The sequence below is a fragment of the Daphnia pulex genome, chromosome 2 (assembly GCF_021134715.1).
Source record: "Daphnia pulex isolate KAP4 chromosome 2, ASM2113471v1".
Lineage (NCBI taxonomy): Eukaryota > Metazoa > Arthropoda > Branchiopoda > Diplostraca > Daphniidae > Daphnia > Daphnia pulex.
Genome location: NC_060018.1, coordinates 5,177,948 through 5,199,214, shown reverse-complemented (window position 1 = coordinate 5,199,214; position 21,267 = coordinate 5,177,948). Strand labels below are relative to the sequence as shown.

At 42.6% G+C, this 21,267-nt stretch overlaps 1 protein-coding gene across 2 annotated transcripts; it reads right to left on the bottom strand.

Moving 5' to 3' along the window:
• Nucleotides 1–367: 367 nt before the first annotated feature.
• Nucleotides 368–20,498, bottom strand: LOC124210586 (mucin-2-like). Of its 2 annotated transcripts, XM_046608735.1 has the most exons (3): nt 20,255–20,498; nt 15,276–15,376; nt 368–2,004 (listed from the first exon to the last, which is right to left on the bottom strand). In XM_046608735.1, the coding sequence occupies exons 2-3, from the start codon at nt 15,287–15,289 to the stop codon at nt 825–827; spliced, it is 1,194 nt and encodes a 397-aa protein (XP_046464691.1). In that variant the 5' UTR covers nt 15,290–15,376; nt 20,255–20,498; the 3' UTR covers nt 368–824. The 2 variants fall into 2 exon arrangements, with proteins under 2 accessions (XP_046464691.1, XP_046464692.1); XM_046608736.1 differs by lacking the exon at nt 15,276–15,376 and having other exon boundaries at nt 20,255–20,484.
• Nucleotides 20,499–21,267: the final 769 nt, after the last annotated feature.

The following is a 21,267-nucleotide window of genomic DNA, read 5'->3' as shown; positions in this document are numbered from 1 at the left end:
TTGTTTTGTGTTAACTTTATTATCTAGCATGCCATTAGCGAAGAAAAAAACAAAACATAGTAATAATAAAAATGCGCGCGCGCAAACTGCGTATAGCTCCAAGGTTTCTAACCATTTCGTCGGCTTCCAAATGTGCATCATTATTAAATTAAACGACCATACAAAAATGAGAAGAAAAAAAAACCCAAAACTAAAAATCGTATTCTCTTCATTCGCTTCTATATCTTCCCTCGCTCTTTTTTCTCCGACATTTCCACTGGATTTTTTGTTTTGTTTCCGTGTACATAAATGGTGGAATACGCTTGTTATTTTTCGTTATAAAATAAAATTCAAAAAAAAAAGTTAATTTAAAATAATCGGATACGTGTTTTCTTTCTAAAAGCAGGGGATATGAGTGTATTTTCTAATCTCGGCACTTGTCACATCGATCAAAATCGGTAGGTTATAAAAAAAACAACGGGGGAAAACCAAGACACAAAAATCAGCATCGACATGGGAGCAGAACTACATTCAGGTTGAAAAACACACTGCAAATTAAAAAATAATAGTAAAAATCCGAATTTTTTTTGGAAAGGAAAATATAGCTTAAATAAGAACCATTCCACGAATAACAGCACAAACAAACCCAATGTTCCAACACTCTGGGGGATGCTGGGGTGGCTTTTTAGGGGGAAAAAATATATTAAAATTGATTGACATTCTATTTTGTTTATTAGAAAAATAGCACGGCACAAATCATGACAACATCGGTGATTAAATACGGGGGGATGTTTTATTTTTAATTTTTAAGAATCAAAAATTCGCTTATTTAAAATTATGCTTTTTCAGCGTCTGATAAATTGAGCCCTCTTGAGTTTCGGGTATAATTGATGGAGAAGATCCAAATAGTTGGGCGGCCTGTACGGAGCTGGAGCCGAATAGATGCCGCCCGGTTTGCCGTTGAAAACGAACGGTCCCTTGATGTTGATGACGCGCGAATTGGTACGCGGCGGGGATCTCGTCGTGGTCGACAACAAAGTCTCCGATGGGGACTCGGTCGTGATGATCTCCTCGACGACGTTGTTGCCGCCATTACTCGGTCGTCTGGTGGTGGCCACAAAGATGGGCGACTGCTTGAAGAAATCGAACGGGACTGCGTCTTCCTTATGCGGAGTTCGACCCGAGACGAAAGAGGAGGCCGGCAACTTGATGTAGTAGATGGGCGAGTTGGGCATTTGGCTCAATTTCTTACTGGAGGCTAAGATGTTGTCGGCTCTGACCGAAGCGGGCGTTTTGGCCTTGTTACCATAAGGTTTAGCCGCTTGTTGTTCAATTGGTTTGGCTTTGACGTAAACTTTGGTCACGCACGGCTCTGTGGCCGTAGAAGTCGATGGCTCGGTCGTCGTCGTCGTTGTTGATGGCTCAGTCGTTGTTGATGGCTCGGTTGTTGTTGTAGTAGTAGCCGGCTCGGTGGTTGTTGGTGGCTCGGTACTGGGAAATTTCGTCGAGCGTTGAAGATGAGGGTTGATGTTGAGCAAAATGGACGGTCCGTTCGAGGCGGGTCCGTTCCTCGAATAAGAAATGGATCCGGCTGGAAGTTTGACGCGACGAATCGTACTCTCCTTGACGACCGGAGTTATGGCGGAGTGATTCGATTCGATGATGGTGACTGGAATGGACAGACTGCTGCTTTCCTCCTGCTTGGTTGCGATCGGAGTGGGGAAGAAGACGTCTTTCTTTCCGCTGCTCACTTGATTCAATTGTTGCAAAAGCGACGCCATGCTCACGCGTTTGATCGAACTGGCGCTCACGATTTCGGCCGCCCTCGACGAGTCCGTTTCCTGTTCTTTGTTGATCTTGAACGATTTCAAAATGTCCATCGGACGCCAGTGGTCCTTGTTGAACATGCCATTCGTTCGGAAGACTCGCATGTTGCTGAATTGAGCTCGCGACTCGATGCCAGTCGCCAGGCAAACGACCGCCACCGCAAGGAGCAGCCGCAAAGGAATTTGGTAGTCGGCACACCTGTGTCGTTTTTTTCAGAAGACGCGACAAAATATATAAATAATGAAATCGTTTTAATCGGCGGGGGGTTTGACAGCGACTCGAGAAAAAATGGACTTAATCCAAGAAATATTTATCAGTTTAATGAACGCCAAAACCTCCAAGAAAAACAAAAGACTTTGAAAATAATAATCCGCTGGAATATAATTGTCCCGTTAAGTGAGACGAAAAGAACAGGCTGGTGTACTGGCAAGTAGAAGCTATATGTCATAGAGGACCTATTTGTGTTTCACAGGAGTCCACTCTCGGCTGCGTGTATTACAAGCGGTTCCCGACCGAGCTGAGTGTCATCCCCGTAGCGTGACAAATGACATACTCTTTGGCTGTGTGCAGTCCGGATCGGAGAATTTCAATGCCTCTAACTCAGTCTGAGAGCTTCAAATGAATTTTTGGTACGCAACAATATTTGCCAAGCTATTTTATTCCCCCCTTTTGTTATTTTCACAGAGGAGAAAAAAAGAAAATCAAACAAAAGACGTTATTACCAAAAACAAATTGAATGCCTCTTTTATTTTTCGTGTACCCAGGGAAATCTGCTGTCTGTTCCATAATTTATTATCCCGCTGCTGTTGCTAAAAACTCCGTTAGATCGCTCGAAAAGAAAACTTCCTTTTGGATATATTTTCGGTTAATTGTATAGCATTTGCTGGTGTTGGGTCTTTTTTTTTGCGCGGATAGCGGCACGCGGGACACGAATCACCAACCCGCCCATTTCTGGACTACCATTTAGCATAATATTTCAACCCTTTCTGTTTTTAATTCTTTTTTGTTTTTTTCTTCTGACTGCTGCAGTTCGTCAAAGACAATGACCACAGGAATAATAAAAGAGAAAGGCGATTTTCCCTAGTGCCGGGCTATTCAATTAAATGAGCGGTTGAGAGGTCACGCAAACATTCCAGCAGTCCTCAGGGTTGAAAACTCTCTGGCACATATCTCGTTGGTTGGCAGACGATATAATTTGGAGACTAGACGTGTCACTTTACGCGGCCAACGATTTGGCAATTTTGTTTTTGTTTTGTCTGTTTTAATCCTTCAACAGTTTCGAGCATTTCAAAGTTACAGGGCGGCGGTGAGCCGAGGCTGCGGTCCCGAGGAGACCACACACTAAAACTATTTTCCAGGGTCCCCGTCTGTCGGGAGAAACCACACCTGGTGTCAATCAACCGGTCGCCAATGATGGGAAACCAACTCGAAAGCAAGCAACAACAAACGGAGAAAAAAAAGAAGAAGACAAATATTTAAAGTTACTGATTCAGCTCACAGTTCGCACCGTCACCTTGAGAAACCCTACGAGCAGAAAGTGAAAATGGCGCGTTATAAACATCTGTCATCCGCCCTTTTAGCGCAAGTTTAGTGAAGCTAAACTGGAAAAAAGAGAAGAAGAAGAAGAAAAAACCCGTTGCTGGAAAAAGAAAATAAGACATGGGTTTGTTTTGTGATGCAAAAGATTATTTACGGGCTCTCTGCCAGAGATGAACGGGCAGCAGCAGCACCTGCCGCTGGTGTCGGCCTCGAGGCTCCTCCTCCCTTGCCCGGCTACCAGCCGACAACCAAAATTTAGCGAATCATGCAGTTTCTTGCCCTTTAATTCTCCACTAATATTTACTCCTGTCAACTCTGTATCATCAGTACAAGCATCTCTATCGGCTTGATTCGCCTTTTTTTCTTTCTTGAAGCAAAGCGGCTACCTGAATGCAACGACCGTGAATAGGCGTAATGACTCGGCAAAGAATTGAATGCGTGAATGGATGCATGGACACCAGCCAACTACTATTTACTTGCATGTAAGAAAGCGCCCAGGATCTGGCTGTGAATAACATCTTGGGACATGATTCGCTCTATTATTGTCCCGCAGTTGAAGGCGTATAGTTGTTATTTTCACCTTATTTATAGGAACAGAATCAAAAGGAAAATGACGACGCTAAGCCAACGCTAGAGACCCCGCGTCGCCCAGGATTTATTATTTGCGTACACAATGATAGTTAAGGGTCATTCACATGTTTCTTCTTCTTCTTCTAATTCTAAAATTCTCTCGCAGTCCGAGATCTCTTTTCTTCACTGAAATGTGATCGTAAAGGTGAATTGTTTTCATTTCCCGAAGGTAACGAACATTCATTCCGTTTCGTCTTAATGGCCTTGCCCTTCTACGCAGCTGGAAAGAATTTATTTGACGACAGTTAAAGACTTTCGAGTTCAAAATAACTGGCCGAAATAAGAGTTCTCTAGACCTACTGCAGGTGCACCGTAAGCTAAATAATCATTCGAGAATGAGGTAGACCGGCTATCCTGAAGGCGAGAAAAGATACCATTACAAGAGGTCACTTTGAATAGTATCATTTCGACATTTTCTTGTATGTGTGTGTATATTACGTTATTAGAACTCTCGGATTTCTCTTTCCCTCTACATTTCCCCCCCAAAACCGTTGTACTAATGAGGGATCTTGCGTAGTGCGCACCCGTATCATTTCACGCCTAAATAAATAAATATTAAGTACTGTACCCCCTTATTCGTCAGACTACCAAATGGGCGGGAGGTAGCTCTGGGGTGTGAGAAAAAGGGGTTTTTTCCCCTTTCCCGAAATCCGTTGCATCCCGGATGACCAGAGAAAATTCAATTTGTAATTACATCAAATATACCTGTCCTACTGTACAAATGTACTTATCCAAGTATGTCTATACAGAGAGAGAGAGGCCATGTTAAAAAATGCGTAACGTTCTCACAGCGCCCTCGCGGGTAAGTGTGTAATATTAAATCGATGTTGAAAGTTGTTTTCGAATAAATAGAGGTCAAAACACAAGTCAAATTACACTTGGGAATGATGATCATCATCATCCGAGTGTCCTATATTTATTTCCCCCCTTCTCGAGCTTAATAATTCATTACATTCTTCAGGTATCGTTTGTCTGTCGTCTCCAACGGAATGATGGCACGCGGAACTTTTCGAGTCGTGCACGTTCTAGCCGCATTGTGTGATTCTACATACACGAAATGAGCGCTCAAAGATAGTAATGCTAAATACGCATGTACCCGTCGTGTATCGGACGACCCGAATACGTTTAACTTCTCGGATGGATAACGACCTATTCACGAGATTCACTAAAGAGCGAGAGCGTCAAAATGGAACGGCGTCCAGAATGTCCGGAATGGGAGCAATAGAATCGCGGTGAAAAGGTTATGGAATATTTGGTTTTTCAGCTCCACAAGTCAACCACCGGATTATTGGCCAACCAAAATTGGCGATGCAGATTGTTACGTACTAAAAAGCAAAAGAACAAATAATTATTTCGTCGTTCAAAATCATTGAATTCACTGATTGGAAATCTAGTCAACAATGCAAAGAGTGAATCAGCACAGTTGATTGTTTTCTTTTGTTTGATTCCAAAATGTTTTTTTTTTTTTTTTTTTTTGGGGGGGGGGGTCTTTGACCATTGTCGTTCGACTACAAGGCTAAATCACGTGATAAAAGACAAATACACAAGAGTCTCAACGTGAACATTGTCTTGTTCATCCAATCAAATTTTTCGCCAAGTAAGTGCCGATCGTATAGAAAAAGTGTCGACATTGCGTTACACCTGAGCAGCAGTCAATCTGTTTGTGGGCGTGAGGGGTGTTGGACCCTGCTTTTATGTTAATGCTCTTCTTTGCACACCTACGCCAAGGCCGCTGCCGTCGCCACCGTGGGAGTGTCCGACTCTCATCGTCTCCGGCTGGTCGTTCAATTTCAACTTTTTTGATCGTGGATGCTGACCCTTAATAGCGTGAGCGTAGACGTGATAATAAAAAGAGATTTGCCCAACATTTTCTTTTTGATCAAGTCAAGAGTCCCGCTGCGCTGAATCGGACAATGAAAATAACAAGAATTGTGTCGGCACAAGAGCCTGTTTTCTTTTTTCTTTCTCCATGACTCACACCAACAAATGCGTGGCCTTGCCCTCAGCTAGCCATGGAACACATGTGTTGGGTATTGTTGATCCTCTCCTGGCAGTTCGGCAGGAGAATTTCTAATTGTTATTTTTCATTTCAAAAAAGAAGAAGAAAGGCATAAGGGAATTCCAACCACAATTGTAGTAAAAAGACCAAACAGAAAATGTAACAAACATTTGTGTTTCTTTTGTCGATCTTAAAGGCGATCGATTCCTGCCCGTCGGTGGAATTCAATTCCATTTCACTCCGGCTGATGCTAATGATGCAGCAAAGTGAGCAAACAAAACACAGAAACAAGGGAGAATTCCAATAGCACGGTCGCTTCACGCGCCAGCGCGCGCTTTTCGTCTTCTCTCATGACGATTTAAAAAAGGCAATTCATCGCAATCGTTGAGCCGTGAAATTCTTTTGAAAAAAAAAGTTAACACGGGTCAAAAGAAATGAAATTTTCAGAACGGGGTAATCATCAGTGCGTAGTCATTGCGTGAGCGGCTGCGAGTAGACGCCGGGATTGCTAGATGGCAGTACGGACCAAACGAACGCGGGACTAGAGGAACGAAAAGACACGGCAGACGGGAGGTAATAACGACGACGCCACACTGCGGTTCGATTGAAAGTTATTTGAAATAAGCTAGTCGTCAATTCAATTTCTATCATTTTATCGTTTTCGGCTGTTGAATTTAGAGGAAAAATAGACTTTGGGAAAGTCGAGTGAAATGTGCGAATAAAACGACTTGGATCGTCCAGGAAAAAATTACAAACGTAAAAGTGGCAGAAATAATATTGCAGAAGAACGAATATAGACAACATTCCATGCTCTGCGATGTGCTTCACTGGTGATTCAATCTCGGAGAATGCGAAAAATGGCGCCATAACACTTTTAATATCAATTTTTTTTCACCCGTACCCAACAGCCAAAGTTGTTTTTAATAGTAACGTTAGTTACGGGCGGATTGCAGCACTTTGAAAGTAAGATGGGAGAAATGAGGAGGATAAAAACCTCCTTTTTCCACATAAATATAACTTTCAACTTTTTAGTGTATCTTGTTTTTATTGGTTAGGTTGTTGTTGCCTACAAGGTACAAGGTTTGTTTGCTTACACGATGGCACTGATCGAAAAGTCAACGATCCGGGCGGTAATTTGGGAATCGGTGTGCTATTTTTTTTCCCCGACTTGAGGCTCCATCAACCCAGCATCTTCGCTCCATTGCTTGCAAAAATGCCACGACTAGATATTAGCCCCCAATGGCAGCCAACGATTTCCCACCGCCAGTGGCCGACTAGCTATAATATCGACCGATTCAATTAAACTTTAATGCATCGCAGAGGTAGAAAACGACCGAACGAAAGTTTGCGTGGCATTGCAGATAAGAGAAAAGCGGAAAATGAAATCAAATTCCGGGTAAAAAAGCGGCTAGACGAGAGAAAATTATCGAAGAAAGAAAGAAAAAAAGTATCCAGGAAGACAAGGAACAATTTTTCCGGCAACATTTGCCTGCATTATACTAGTAAATATACATGACTTGTTATATCGTTGAAATCATCATTTCTGGCTAGTACTTGGTGGGCCCAAGTTTGTTTCTGAGGGCTTTTATATTCAAATGTTTCGTTCACCGACCGAGATGAGTCGATAGGTGGGCGCCTTCACGGCCGATTGAATCAACGGACGCCGCATAACTTGGCCAATAACCAGTTTGTTTGACAAACAAAGAGACGAGTGAAAGAGACCAGGTGAATTAGTCTCGCTTAATCGCCGTACAAAGAGGATAAATGAATAAAACGAGAGGTAATTACCCGTAGAAATAACTGTGCGGCTCGTTCGTCTGTCTTTTCTTCTTCTTTCAATAACGAAGAAACGAACGAAAAATACTGTAAAGAACTTTTATGTAGGCCGTCCAGCTTCCGTATTTGGATTCTCTACGTACACTGGGTCAGTGCGTCAAACTCGAAGAAGAACTACTGCCTCAATGGCTTGTTCCAGTTGGGAAGATGGTGGACCGGCCAGAAAAATATCAGTAAAGAGTTAAAATATTTCTATTTTTTCTTAAAGGACAAGACCATCTTGAGTCGTTGAACGCAACAGATTACAAGGGGAGAGAAGAGATCGTAAAAAAGAAAAAAAAAATTTGTACGAAAAAGGTGAGAAAGCCCAACGATAAAAACGAACCGAAACGAGCGGGAGTTTGGTATTAGTCAGCTGCGTGTGTTTTGCGGGCGGGCTATTGCAGCACATGCTTCAACAGTTCACGCGGTCAGTCGGACCATCTATACCAAAAGCCTTTTTTTTTTTTTTTTTTAGCGACAGGTGTTCAAACTTAGCCGGTCCGATCCGGCTAATGAAGTTGAACCGAGCGCTTATAGGGAATCACAACGGTTTTTTCGATGATGATTCCGTTTCGGCGATCGTCTTTCTTTCGAAATGAACCCCCCGCCAGATAAGAAAAAAAAAGTGTGTTGAAGCTATTGCACGCAAGATACGGTACATTGGTACACAAAATTATTACTAAGAAGAGGAGGACACTCGGGTCGATTCTTCGGACCACGGATTGGACTATTGTTCTTTCTCCCATAGAGTGGGGCCTTTGATGAGAGGGTCAAGGCGAACCATCCGACCCCTAACCTTCTCATTTCTTAATGGAAAAGAGAGGCACTATGTATACGAGATGGACGGATGTCTCAGGCATACATATATATTCATAATAGTAATAATAACGGTGTTGACGGCCAGTCGGCCCGGCGACGATACCTATTAACGCTGTACGCTGTACTCCTTAATACAATCCTGTATGCAGCAAAGCTTTTTTAATTCATTCCCTCCCCTCCTTTATTTTTTTTTCCATCCAGCGCCACACGCGGGGAGGCACGACCCTTGCCGATGGGAAATACCTGTGCGGAGGGGCATAGTCGCCAGTCATCGGTATCCATCATACGGGAGACGCGCAAGAGTTCAAAGCAACAAGAGAGAGGGTTCAACATTGGGCATTTCTTAAAATGAAGGATTCAAACGAGGGGTTTTTGTTTTCTTTTGTCGAATCTGCATCAACGTACGGTATAATCACGCAAGACTCCCTCCCACCTTTGTTTGTTGTATCCGTATTGGAGTTGAGAGCGAGTTGACGTGTCGATAAAAGAGTTTGCACTACACTCGAACGGCCAGTGAACGTGAATCTTCTAGCGGTCATCCAATCAGTCTGTTCTATTACCTGGTAGAGGAGGAAAACGTACGGCGAGCGTGAATACAAGCTGACGGGTTGATTTTAGTGTTGCTAAAAAGTTGTTGCCCTTTTTCTCGGATATCCCTCAAAAGGTCTGAAAGATCCTTTTGGAGAATGGTGTGTGTGTGTGTGCTTTGCAGAGTCATCATCCGGCACGCAAGGCTCACACACAAGTCTCGCTTGGTCATCACTATAAACTTATGGTCGGTTGTCGTTCGCCGCCGATCTAACCGATCACGATCAAGCCTCATTTTCCCTAGCTATATAACGTGAAAGTACGTATACCGGCGTAGACAAGATGGGAGAAATAAAAATACACACATACCTGCCACTAACCTGTACACACCCCTCGGGACTTTTTTCCCAGACGACTACATACAATTTCATTTCTCTTTTTCGGGTATATCTCTCCCTTCTTCTTCTTCTTCTTCTTCCGATCTTTTGTTTCGTGAGTTTTCCGTGTCATGTCACCACAACAAGCGACTCCAACACAGGACGGAGTCAACATGGATCACGTCTAGCCCTTTGTTCCGATACTTTCTTCCATTTCCAGTGAAAAGGAAGAACGTCTTCCGATTCCATTTCTCAATTGTTTCGCTTTTTCACGTCGATTGGGAGCTCACGCTCATTCTCACGTTCGTCTGACAAACTCACGATTGCCCATTTTTTCGTCGCACAAAACGATAGAGCATTACTCACATCGCCCGAAACGAAATCAACCAGAAAATTGCACGACAAAAGTGCAACGGTGTCTATTATAATAACTAACGATTCCGTCTATATGCCGAATGTTTTATGCGTTTTAGTCGACCGGGTGAAACGTGTTGCCAGCGCAGCGGGAGCTGGCACAATGGCGATAATCAAATTGAAGGAAAGAAAAAAAGAAAAAGAAAAAAAAAGACACTGGGCGCACGAGCTGCAAGACGGCACAATCTATAAGGTGACAACGGTGCCGTTTGTGGCGGCCACCACCGTTTACGGTATATCTTTTTCCCCCACAGATTTTCTCATTCTAAAAAAATTCACGACGAGAAATGTGCGCTGTTTATCAAAGCGTAAAAACCTGGGACACGGCCCCAACGCATACAGACAAATAACCGTAGACTCGTTTGCGCCGAGGACCGAGTTTTCATTTCGACGGTCCCCAATGTCCCCCCATCGTAAAAACTTTAGGAGAAAGAAAAAAAAATAACAAATAAAAGAAGCTCGAAGGGAAAGAAAACATACAAGACATCCGAGAAAGTCAATAAATATGTGTAGCTTCTAGGGCGCGGTGGACTGTTTCATTTTTTTTTCCATGACCATCACGCAGACGGCCGGAAGGGATGGAAGATGGATTGCATTGCCCATATCCCGTGACGGGGGCTCCGATCTGCGTGTCTCTCACACGGTCCACTTCAAACAGAGGAAAAATCAGGGGAACAAGTCAAACATGTAATGCTCATCAACCTGGATTCATCAACCAAAGGCACATTTACAAGAAAAAGAAAAAGAGAAACGAGTCAAATCATGGTCCTCATTCTCTCAATCTTCTTTTTGGTTGGCAATCCAGGCGGGGGGAGGGAGGGAGGATATAAAAAGGCCCACCACACATTCAAACACAAATGAAAACAAACGAACTCGGGTAGAGAGTCGGTTGGGGGGGGGGGGGGGATATTTAGACAACAAGCTGCTAGAGCCTCTGCACTGACTATCCTGTTTGGTGGGTTCGTTGCATTGTCCGACGTGCTGGGATTCAACTGGAAAAAGGTGCAGAAAGCGATAAAGAATGATGGAGGGGGCCGTCCTTCTTATCCATCAACTCAATATGGGACCCTGTCAACGCATGACTAGTCTGAAAATGGTTTTCCAACTTTTTTCTTTTTCTTTTTACGTGCCGAAAAACCTGCTATAGATCCGCCGTAACAACACGAGAGGGAAAAGAGTCTCCAACCGGACAATGGCTCAAAAAAGTCCTCAGCCGGACAAACGGCCCGTAAATTAGTTATTGAATGGGACGCAGAGAAAAGAATAGATTTCGCGTATTTCAACCACCAGTAGTCTGCGGCTCCTGAATTAACCACACTCATTCTCTCGGCGATGACGACGAGTGTCGAACGTCAAGAGAGTTTGCCTTCTTCTTTTATTAGGCAAAAGAAATACTACAACTTTGAAGAGTCACGACCTCATTGAAAATAAAATGGACAATCGTATATAAGCAACTCCATCCATTCTCCTTTCAATGTTGATTTCCTTCTTATATTTTCCACCGGCTGGATTCCGACGCCACAGGTGTGTGTGTGTGTCAAAGGCACACATATATACTTTTGAGTTAGTTGGAACCTTTTGTTGTCTTTTTCTAGCGTGCCGGCCGTCGACGAGATATGCAATAAAAAAGCTGTCTCGAAAGAAAAAGAAAAAAGGTGAGATATGGAAACGAAAATCGTCGGTTGGCCTTTCCTGGGCGCCCATTGTCGGCCCAGGTGAGTAGTAGGATATGGTCTGATGACGGGTGTCTAAACCTTTCCTCATCACGTCTACCTATTACCCAATTCCATCCATCATCATCGCGCCTCTATCGTCCGGATTCTTCTTCTCATCCGATATCGACAAGCCTTTTGTTTTTCACCGTCCTTCAGTGGATGGGCTGTCCTCCTAACCCACCCACCCACCCCACACTGGGAGCTTGCTACGTCAACGTAGACAATTACGTCTGTAATGACTGCGGCACAGCCGGCGATATATCCACTCTCGCAGCGGGCAATAAGGGAGTCGTCATAAAAATACTACTACCGAAAACAGCTACAGCGCCGCTACACAGCCGAGCCGTAATGCTCAAACGAAAAAAAAACCGGGGGCCTCGTGTATGACCCTCCCGATTCTTTTTTTGATGAACAATTGGGGTTTCAGAAGACGGGGAAGGGAGGGATGACACGTTGCCCTCAAGCGCGTCCGGCACCTCCAGGAAATAGAGAAAAGCAGACAACGACACAAACAGGAGATATGCGTACTATAGAGCCTACAAAACACCTCAACATGTATACACCGTCAACTGGGCATATACGTTAAGGAAAAAAACAAAGAAATGAGTTGAGGGGAGATGGAGGGTGAGAGTTAAAAGAAAACAAGAACTCTAGTCCGTGTTTCTCACGCCGGTCTGCTCAGAGTGTACGACGTTGTGCCGTACTACAATGGAGGACTCTTAACGCATTTCTGTACGTATTAACGAGCCTTTTGACGTCAATTTGAAACACAAAATGATCCAATCATGAAAATAAAAGAAATGCGCACAGAAGAACGCGCGCTCGACTCCCGCTCGGAGTAAGTCGGTCGTCGGCTCCTAGTGCCCAAGTGAATGAAAACCAAGTGCCATATTAATAATTCTTTCTTCTTTTCCTTCTTTCGTGGGGGGGGATTTCGGTGATTTCGGTGGGTGCCGCTTCCCGCATGACCGCTAATGCTCGTCTAACGACGTTTCCTCCAAACGGAATTTTATTTTTATTGAACTGCGCGTTTCTTTCTTTCATTCGACGAGAGTTGCATAGAATATCGATGGAGGGCCGCCGCCGCCGCCGCCCCCGTGCAGCCCATCTCATCATCACGTTATTCGACAAAACGAAAATGTTCACTGCCTAACTGTAAAACCCGAAAAAAAGGGAAATAAATAATAAAAGAACAAGAAAACAAAGCGAGGACAAGCCTTTTCTATCCTCCCTGCATAGATCCTTTATACATACAGTGGGTACCTAAAGTATCCGTACGGCTGAGAGGAGCAGTACGGAAAACGCGTTTTTCAAAACGCTCCCATAAATTGAATTCTCGTTGGAATGCAATAAAATTTTTTTGTAAGGTTAAGATTAGGGTGGGGTTTCATCTGATTTTTTTTGGGAATTTTTCAACAACGCGATATGTGGTTTTTATCGCGTTGCGAAAGTATCCGTACGGCCGAGAGGCCTAGTAGGGAAATGGGCTTACTTTGGAGGCCTCTTATTCGGTAAATAAGTAACATTAAAGGGTGGGAAAGTTCTTAAAAAAAAAGAGCTGCATTAGCCTTATATGTGATCATAAGATCACATTTTTTAAGTTTCATTTATAGTAATGAAATCAAAAATGAAAACACGAATTATAAGTTTTCCGTTTTCTTCCCCTCGATTCCCCATCACCAGTGTTGCCATATAAAAAGATATTTACCCTTTCTCTTTCTCCCTCTTCCGTCCAAGGGAAGAAAGAGATTTTGGGACATGGCAACACTGGTGATGGGGAATCGAGGGGAAGAAAACGGAAAACTTATAATTCGTGTTTTCATTTTTGATTTCATTACTATAAATGAAACTTAAAAAATGTGATCTTATGATCACATATAGAGCTAATGCAGCTCTTTTTTTTAAGAACTTTCCCACCCTTTAATGTTACTTATTTACCGAATAAGAGGCCTCCAAAGTAAGCCCATTTCCCTACTAGGCCTCTCGGCCGTACGGATACTTTCGCAACGCGATAAAAACCACATATCGCGTTGTTGAAAAATTCCCAAAAAAAATCAGATGAAACCCCACCCTAATCTTAACCTTACAAAAAAATTTTATTGCATTCCAACGAGAATTCAATTTATGGGAGCGTTTTGAAAAACGCGTTTTCCGTACTGCTCCTCTCAGCCGTACGGATACTTTAGGTACCCACTGTATGTAAACCAGGGAATGGGTATACGTGGGTTTAATGGAGGAACGCGTAGTAGCTCCCGTCATTGACCGAAATAGAACCGTCGTACCTAATGGCCCGTCAATCAATAGACAATCGATAAAACAAAGCCAAAAACAATCAAGAATGGCAACTATTTGCTTTTCCTTCCATTTCCCACTAGGAATTTACTACTGAATTGGCAACACTAAAATCCCACTGCATTATACCCACCGCGCTGTACCCACTGTGTACCTGTAGAATGCTACTACTATATAACTACTACATCTGATACGGTGGTTAACGAACCGCAAAGGGCCGGGAAATATTTTTTGATGAAATCAGAGCGGCAACTTTTCTCTCTCTCTCTCTCTCTCTCTCTCTCTCTCTGCCACTCTTTTCACTCCCGAATATCTACTGACGTTGGGGTTTGTGTTTGTTTTCCGATTTGTTGTTTGCGACCCACATTGAATGGCGGGGCAGTCGAGTGCAACCTACTAGCAATGATGAATGATAACCGAGAAATAAAAGAGAGGTGGGTTCAAAATCAGAATACGCCAAAGAGACTGTGACAAGTTCAGCGACGCGCCAATATAACAAATTTTTTTAAAAAAAGGAAAGAAAAACGAACACTATGTGACGTCACGTATACCAACTCATTACACCCACCTACACCCATTTTTGCTGAACATTGTTTTTCGTTCTTTAAAAAAGAAAGAACTCTATAGAAATGAGAAATGTTCTTGAAGTTCTACCAGTTGCCCTGGCAAGGCTACATGGCATGTGAATGACAGGTATAGATAGACGAACAGCGAAGCAGCAGACTGTTGTCGAATTTACCGAGCGTGACGATCGACACAGTGAGAGAAGGGAGCCAAGAAGGAGGGGGTAAAAAAAGCTCGTCTTGATGGATAATCTAACGGAAAATTCTCGAGTTATGTCACAACAAATCCGGGGCGTCTGTAATGACAATTATTTGAGACTTGAGAGCAAACGACCAGGGCCAACAGACCTCAAAAAAGAATTTTAAATATGTCATGCCGGCAAGGACGGCAATATCCTTTTTTCTGGCCAGCGAAATTCATTTATTTCTATTTGAAGGAAATTAACGAAGCGACTGTCCAACCACTCGCTTATCAGATCTTTTTTTTCCAGCCTATTTGACCAGTTCTTTTGATTTCACACTGTTTGATTCGAATCTCGACCTGTCTTAATCAAAAATTATCCTGCTCGTTTTCCCATCATCTTCTCCCGTCACTTGAAGAAGAGATATAGCGGCTCCAAATCGTTGGAAATACCGGCTACTGTAACACTAAACTGGTTTTTTCGGAGCTTTCATCAATCCATCACAACCCGTCACACAAATATGACGCACTGAGAAAATTCAGCAATTCTTTGACTTGGCGCAAAATGCGGAGTAAAATAAATGGGAATCGTACCTGTTTTGGGTCATGGTGAATTGCTGAGCGCGAACGGTCGTTTCCTTTAAATGGTGCGATCAGGCGCGGGTTGATAAACTCGACGAATCGGTAGAGCGGGTCTGGTCAATCAACAAAAACAAACGGGCACTTGACTCTCTTTCTCGGCGATTTGATGACGGGAAGATAAATTAATGGGAGGCGGATGGGGACACCAAATGACAAGTGAAACAAATGGCTAATCCCGGATTTTCTTGGAATCTGATCAAAAATATCTAATGCGAATCTTTTTGTTTTTTTTCTTCTGAACTCTGTTTGCTGATGTAAACCGAGCGAAGAAAGTCAACGAGTACTTTTGGAGTGGGGGGGTTTCGCAAGAGAGGTGGAAACGGGAGGGAAATGAGATAGAGCAGAAGAAGGAGAATACGGGTGTTGTGGGCCGCGCGGCCGGGAGAAGACTGAACGTTCGGTTTCTCCCAGTCGAGGGTTTTTATATCAGTCGGACAGACCGCCTATATTTTTCTCGGTGCTTATTTCTACCGTAGGTATGTTTTTATCTTTTCTTTTTTCTATGTAATCCCTCCTTCGGTTTTCACAGTTGCTATTTCTAGTGGGGGGGAGGGGAGCAAGCGAGAAACACAACAAGAAGAAATATCAACTTATGAAAATGAGAGAGAGACCGGGGCAGGTGAGACGAGCGAGTGGGACCGAGCCGGCCCAGTGGCAGCAGCAAACCTTTTAGCCGGCCACTAGTCACATTCACAGTCTGGCAAGAAATAAATGCTATTTAAGGCTTTGGTGATCTTTACAGCTTCACTGTTGATTGCATCGTTACGTCTCGATGACAAAAAGTTACACACAGAAAAAAAAAAGTACACGGCGACGTTACTTGGGAACGAGGAAATTCAATCTTTTAATGCCCTGAAGGATAGGCAACGACTTGCTGGGGAGTCTTCTTAATTGAATAGCCATACAAACCACTCTGCATTCAAAACGAATCAAAGCGTCACAGCCAAACAAAAAATGGGATGGCAGCAAGGGAAATGTCAATAAACACCACGACACTAAACGATCCGGCTCCTTATTTCGTCACGATAGTTTAAATGAATGTAAATAACACTTAAAGGTACTTTGATCCCCGAAAAAATTTTCGCTGAATAATCTATTACAATGTCAACCATTGAACAGGTCCAGTTTCCCCCCCCCCCCATTAGACCAATCATGTTATTACGTACTACCTAAAATGAATTCGTCAAATAATCAAGTAAATGTACGCGTCCAGATGTTAAGAAATTGTTTTTAAAAAACAATCCAGTTTGGAGTTTTTAAAAAATGAAAGAAGACAATCGAGAATAGTGGAATATCCACGACTCGTTTCCCGAATGGTCACGCGGAGACAATCATCACACACAGCCTTAGCCTCTCTGTTGTGTCTGACCCCCCGTCCTCCACTCCATCCAAGAGTCGTACCGTGGAAATCGCTTGTCACTGGAGGACTCTCTGTTCTTCTACAAGAACGAAAACCAACAATAAAAGCAGCATCGGTTAGAACCGCTATTTTCAGAGAGGAGGTGAAGAGAACGATAATTAATATCACTGTATCTTCCTTGTTATTCGAGTATTTTTCTTTAAAAAAAACGTGAAGTATCATCCAGAAAACTACGGGAAAAAAAGCGTATCAATGACCGTGGTAATTATGCTATTTCCAGCAAATGAATTCAACAAAACTAGAGAGAGACTTCAACAGCATATGAAAATAAACATAAGACGGACGAGAGATGCTATTGTCGCACGTTTCTTTTTCTCTCTCTTTTCTAACGAGCTTGCGTGATTGAACCGAGAAAAGAGATACCGTTGGCTGATGTCATCATTTCGTTTCGTTCGGCACGGCTTCTCAGCAGGTTTGACGTCCGTGAATGATTGACAATAATTTGTAAGGAGGCGGTAATTTCAATTTTCTTAATTTCTACTCTCAAATATGAAATCGAACCACGCACAGCCATTCGTCATATTCTCTTGATTCGGCGAAATGAAAAAAAGAGAAACAATGGCAAGGACGCGACCCGTTACAAATGAATGCCAATCAAGTATCGTGCAAAGTTTTGACAGTAGCCAGAGAACTCGTTTCCATCGAATTTTTTTTTGTAGGTTATTGTTATTCTCACCCAATAATGTTGCTCGACGCGTTCTCAAATTATTCAAGAATTCCCGGAATGAAAAGAAAACCTCGTTATCCTTTTTTCTGCGGCGAGACCGTAAAACAAATAACGCATAAATTGCTGGGATATTTAACTCGACCATTGGCTCAATTCTGTCTTGAGTGTGTGTTGTTTTTCTTTCCCTCTCTCTCATCATTGCGAAAAATTTCAAGCTGATTATGTTCTTAAATAGAAAAGAGATGATTTTCTTCTCCATTATTGGACTCACAAATTTGATGCGTAATGTACGGCGAACGGGCTGGTCATTAGTCAACGCTTTTACACAAGCTGTGACCAATGCGAGACCCGTTACTTTTCAAAAAGGGACTTGGTCCTACCTTAATGTCAGTTACGGCTGGGAGTACCTACGACGACAACAACGACTCTTTATTGTCCACCCCCGGCCAGCACTCAATTTGAAAGCAACAAAAAAGATTTTGAAATTTCTGGAAGCGCTCAATTTTCTGCCTTTTCGTATCAATTTCCCCCGAGTCTTTTCTTCTCTTAATTTCAAAAGAGGAAAATAGAAAAATGGGATAGAAAGAGACAACCGCAATGAAGGTAAGAATAAGAAAAAAGAAATGTGTAGGAACGGTCTTGATGGAGCTCATTGATCAGTTCACGGATATCGGGGGTGGCGGGATTATGTAAGCATCAGCCTCGATTTCACGGCGAGTTAAAATCGTTCGACCGGTCCTTTTTACAGCGAATGTTTCTCGTTTTGTCTCATTATCAATTCAAAAACTTGATCAAGCGAATCAATATCGTTCACGGTGGCTAACAACTGTACGTCTCAAAAGTGGGTCACGATGGATTCTCTCGCCTTGTTTCCTATACACATCCAGCTCTCTCTCTCTCTTTTGGGTCTTCGACAAAAACGCGCACACATCATACACGGAAACGGTGGGCCTACATAAGTCCATTAACAACGTATAATGGAAGCAATGAAATAAAGTTTATCGAATTGTCCTTAAAACCAAGTGAAGCCTTTTCACTGCAAGAAAGTTAATGATGTCTGGGGAAATAATAAAGAACTCCTCATCGGAATAAAATATTAGGGCGGTCGATAAACTGAAAAAAATAAAATGAAATAAAATAAAATGGGAAAACAGGAACAAACACCTCAACATATTCGGCAACTTCTTTATTGTCTCCTTTGATGAGGGTTCCTATTTTTTTATTTTATGCTTGGAGAGAAAGTTGCTTCCGTCAATGACATTCCGTCACCGCCTTCCCCCCTTCCTTTTCTCCGGCTCCAACCACCAACGTACCCATCGGGCCAGGAAATGTCTGTTTTTGTTGTAGTTGTTTTTGTTATTGTTACTACTGTCATCGTCGTAATTCTAGCTCAGTTCCAAAGTGACCTTAATACCGGGTGTATATACACTCCAGACATCCCGATGGCATCACGTCGGCTCTGCCAAGGATCATTATTCCCATTCATCACTAACTCATTGTGCATTTTCGCTAACGGATCCAATTCATAGCGAGATATTATGTTGTTTATTTTTTACCACCGCCAGTCTATAAATAAAGAATCGTACCTATATAATTTTTGTTAAACCAAAATAAACTCTCTGTTAAATGTGTTCCTAACTTTTGTGGTTTTACCAAACTTTTCCACTCCGAGAGTATCCACATCCCGTCTCATCTTCTTCCGCATCCCTCAAGGCGACTTTTCTTTAAATCGTTTCTAATTTTTCCCTTAAAATGCATTTCCCAGGACTGTTGGAAGAAGAAGGAAAAGACACCCGACATCTTTCAACACCCTCTTTCCCTACTTCTCCAACCTGCGTGCGTATGGATGATGAGGCCACACACAGGTGGTTAACTGGTTATTACCATTAATCTATTCATCGGATGTCAGGGGGTGTGTGAGAGAGTGTTTATTTTTCTACCCTTCGTACGCCCTTCATGTGATAGGTTCGATTCTTCTTAGCTCAAAACGATTGCACCGTTAGTTCGGCTGGGGAGATCTTTCGTTGCCCCGGCAACCAAGGGAGGACTCAAGCCAAGACGATGATAGGTACTAACAAATGGACGGATTGTTGATATTGATGGCCGGCGTTCGTCAAAGAGGACACGGATAGCACATGGGAAGAAGTAAGGTAACGTCATCGATCAAGTTTCCCAAATGCACTGGGATCCACTAGACACAATGTACCTTTAGGTCGAGTGACCGCAGACGATACGTGAGCCTACCATCTTTCTATAATATATACGATACACATCTATATTCATATTTATGTCTTATGAAATGTGTACTCGATTATGGTCTGATGTGCATTCGGGGGAAACCGTCTGCTGGTGGTGGATCATGAAACCCAGAAAGAATGGAAATGAAAAGAAAGGATGATGATGAAAAAAGACTAAAGAATGGAAGGGGTGTTGTGCAATTAGGTACGTTTCACAATGCGAGCGAGAGGCATGTGAGAATTCTCAAACACCTGAAATGACTCTGATGCACGAACGCACGCTCTCAGCTCAAAAGAAAAAGGGCTGAACCGGCATCACCTCGAAAAATTATTAAAAATATGAGAAATTTGTGCCGAAATTTCTTTTCTTTGGTGAGACATTCAAGATTTTCGAAATAAAAAAAGATGCCTAATAGAGTGGAGAGAGAAAAAAAGGCACTGATTGCCAAAGATGCAGTGAAGCGACATGTTCGTCATTGATTGTCCGTTGGAGAAAAAAGAATGGCCGACAATAACAAACGAGTCGGACACCAAGGATTGGCGCCAAAAACATACGGTTAACTAAAATTCGAGTTAAGAGTCTCAGCATGAAAAATTGGGCACTTACTACTTGATTGCAGGTTGCAGGAAACAGCCCTGGCATCCAATCTGCGTCGAGAAGAAACGCCACGTCCTACGGCTCATGCTGACCAACAGTCGTAACGAATGGCCGACTTCTTTTTTCTTCTTTTTCTTCTTGTACTCGAATATCATGTGAATCACGTATTACAAAAATAGGCGTCCGCTTAACAGACACGAAAGGAATCGTGGAGCCCGAAACCGCACACGAATCACGACTGATAGCCATAAATGTCACATTGTTTTGCAACGTTGCAATGTTCTTTTTTTCTTCTTGTTGCCCATTCGCTTAATCAGATGGCTGTTAAATCACTAAACCGAGACCAAATCAGCTTCCCAAATCATAAAATGTATCCGCTAAGTTAGCTCAGCAATTGACCATTGCGCTGCTTTAGTGAAGAGAAAAACCAATAACAATAAACGTTTTCTCATCAGAGAAACGTGGTACTTTACCATGAAGTTGGAATAATGATTCGGTTTGGTAACTCACTGATACGTGTTCTTCCTGACACAATGCCCGACACTTTTGACTTGATAAGGACATTGAACGGCATTCACCGTCGAGAAAACATTACGTCCTCTTTGACCTTATTCCTTGCCAAATGTAATTATGCAAAGAATGGATAGTCTGCATATAAATTCTTCGAATTTGCATTACTAGTGCATTAACGGAGATTTCCCTCTATTCGCATTCGCTGGAATAGCCTTTTTTTTTATGAAGAACATCATTAAAAACAAAGAATTTCAGAAAGAAAGGTCGTTGATAAAGATTCATCATGACGTTTTAATACCATCGTCTACATGACACAGTTTCGCTTTGGCTACAACTAACATCACGAAGATAAAGTCGGCTGGATTCCATCACCATACAAGAACAAAAGAAGTGATTAAGATAGTCTATTGTTCTCTTATTTTGATTTGATTCTATTTCGCCAGTGTATTCTCTTTTTGAAATAGAATGCATTGAGAGCGGAAGCCGGATCCATTACCCAATAAAAAGAA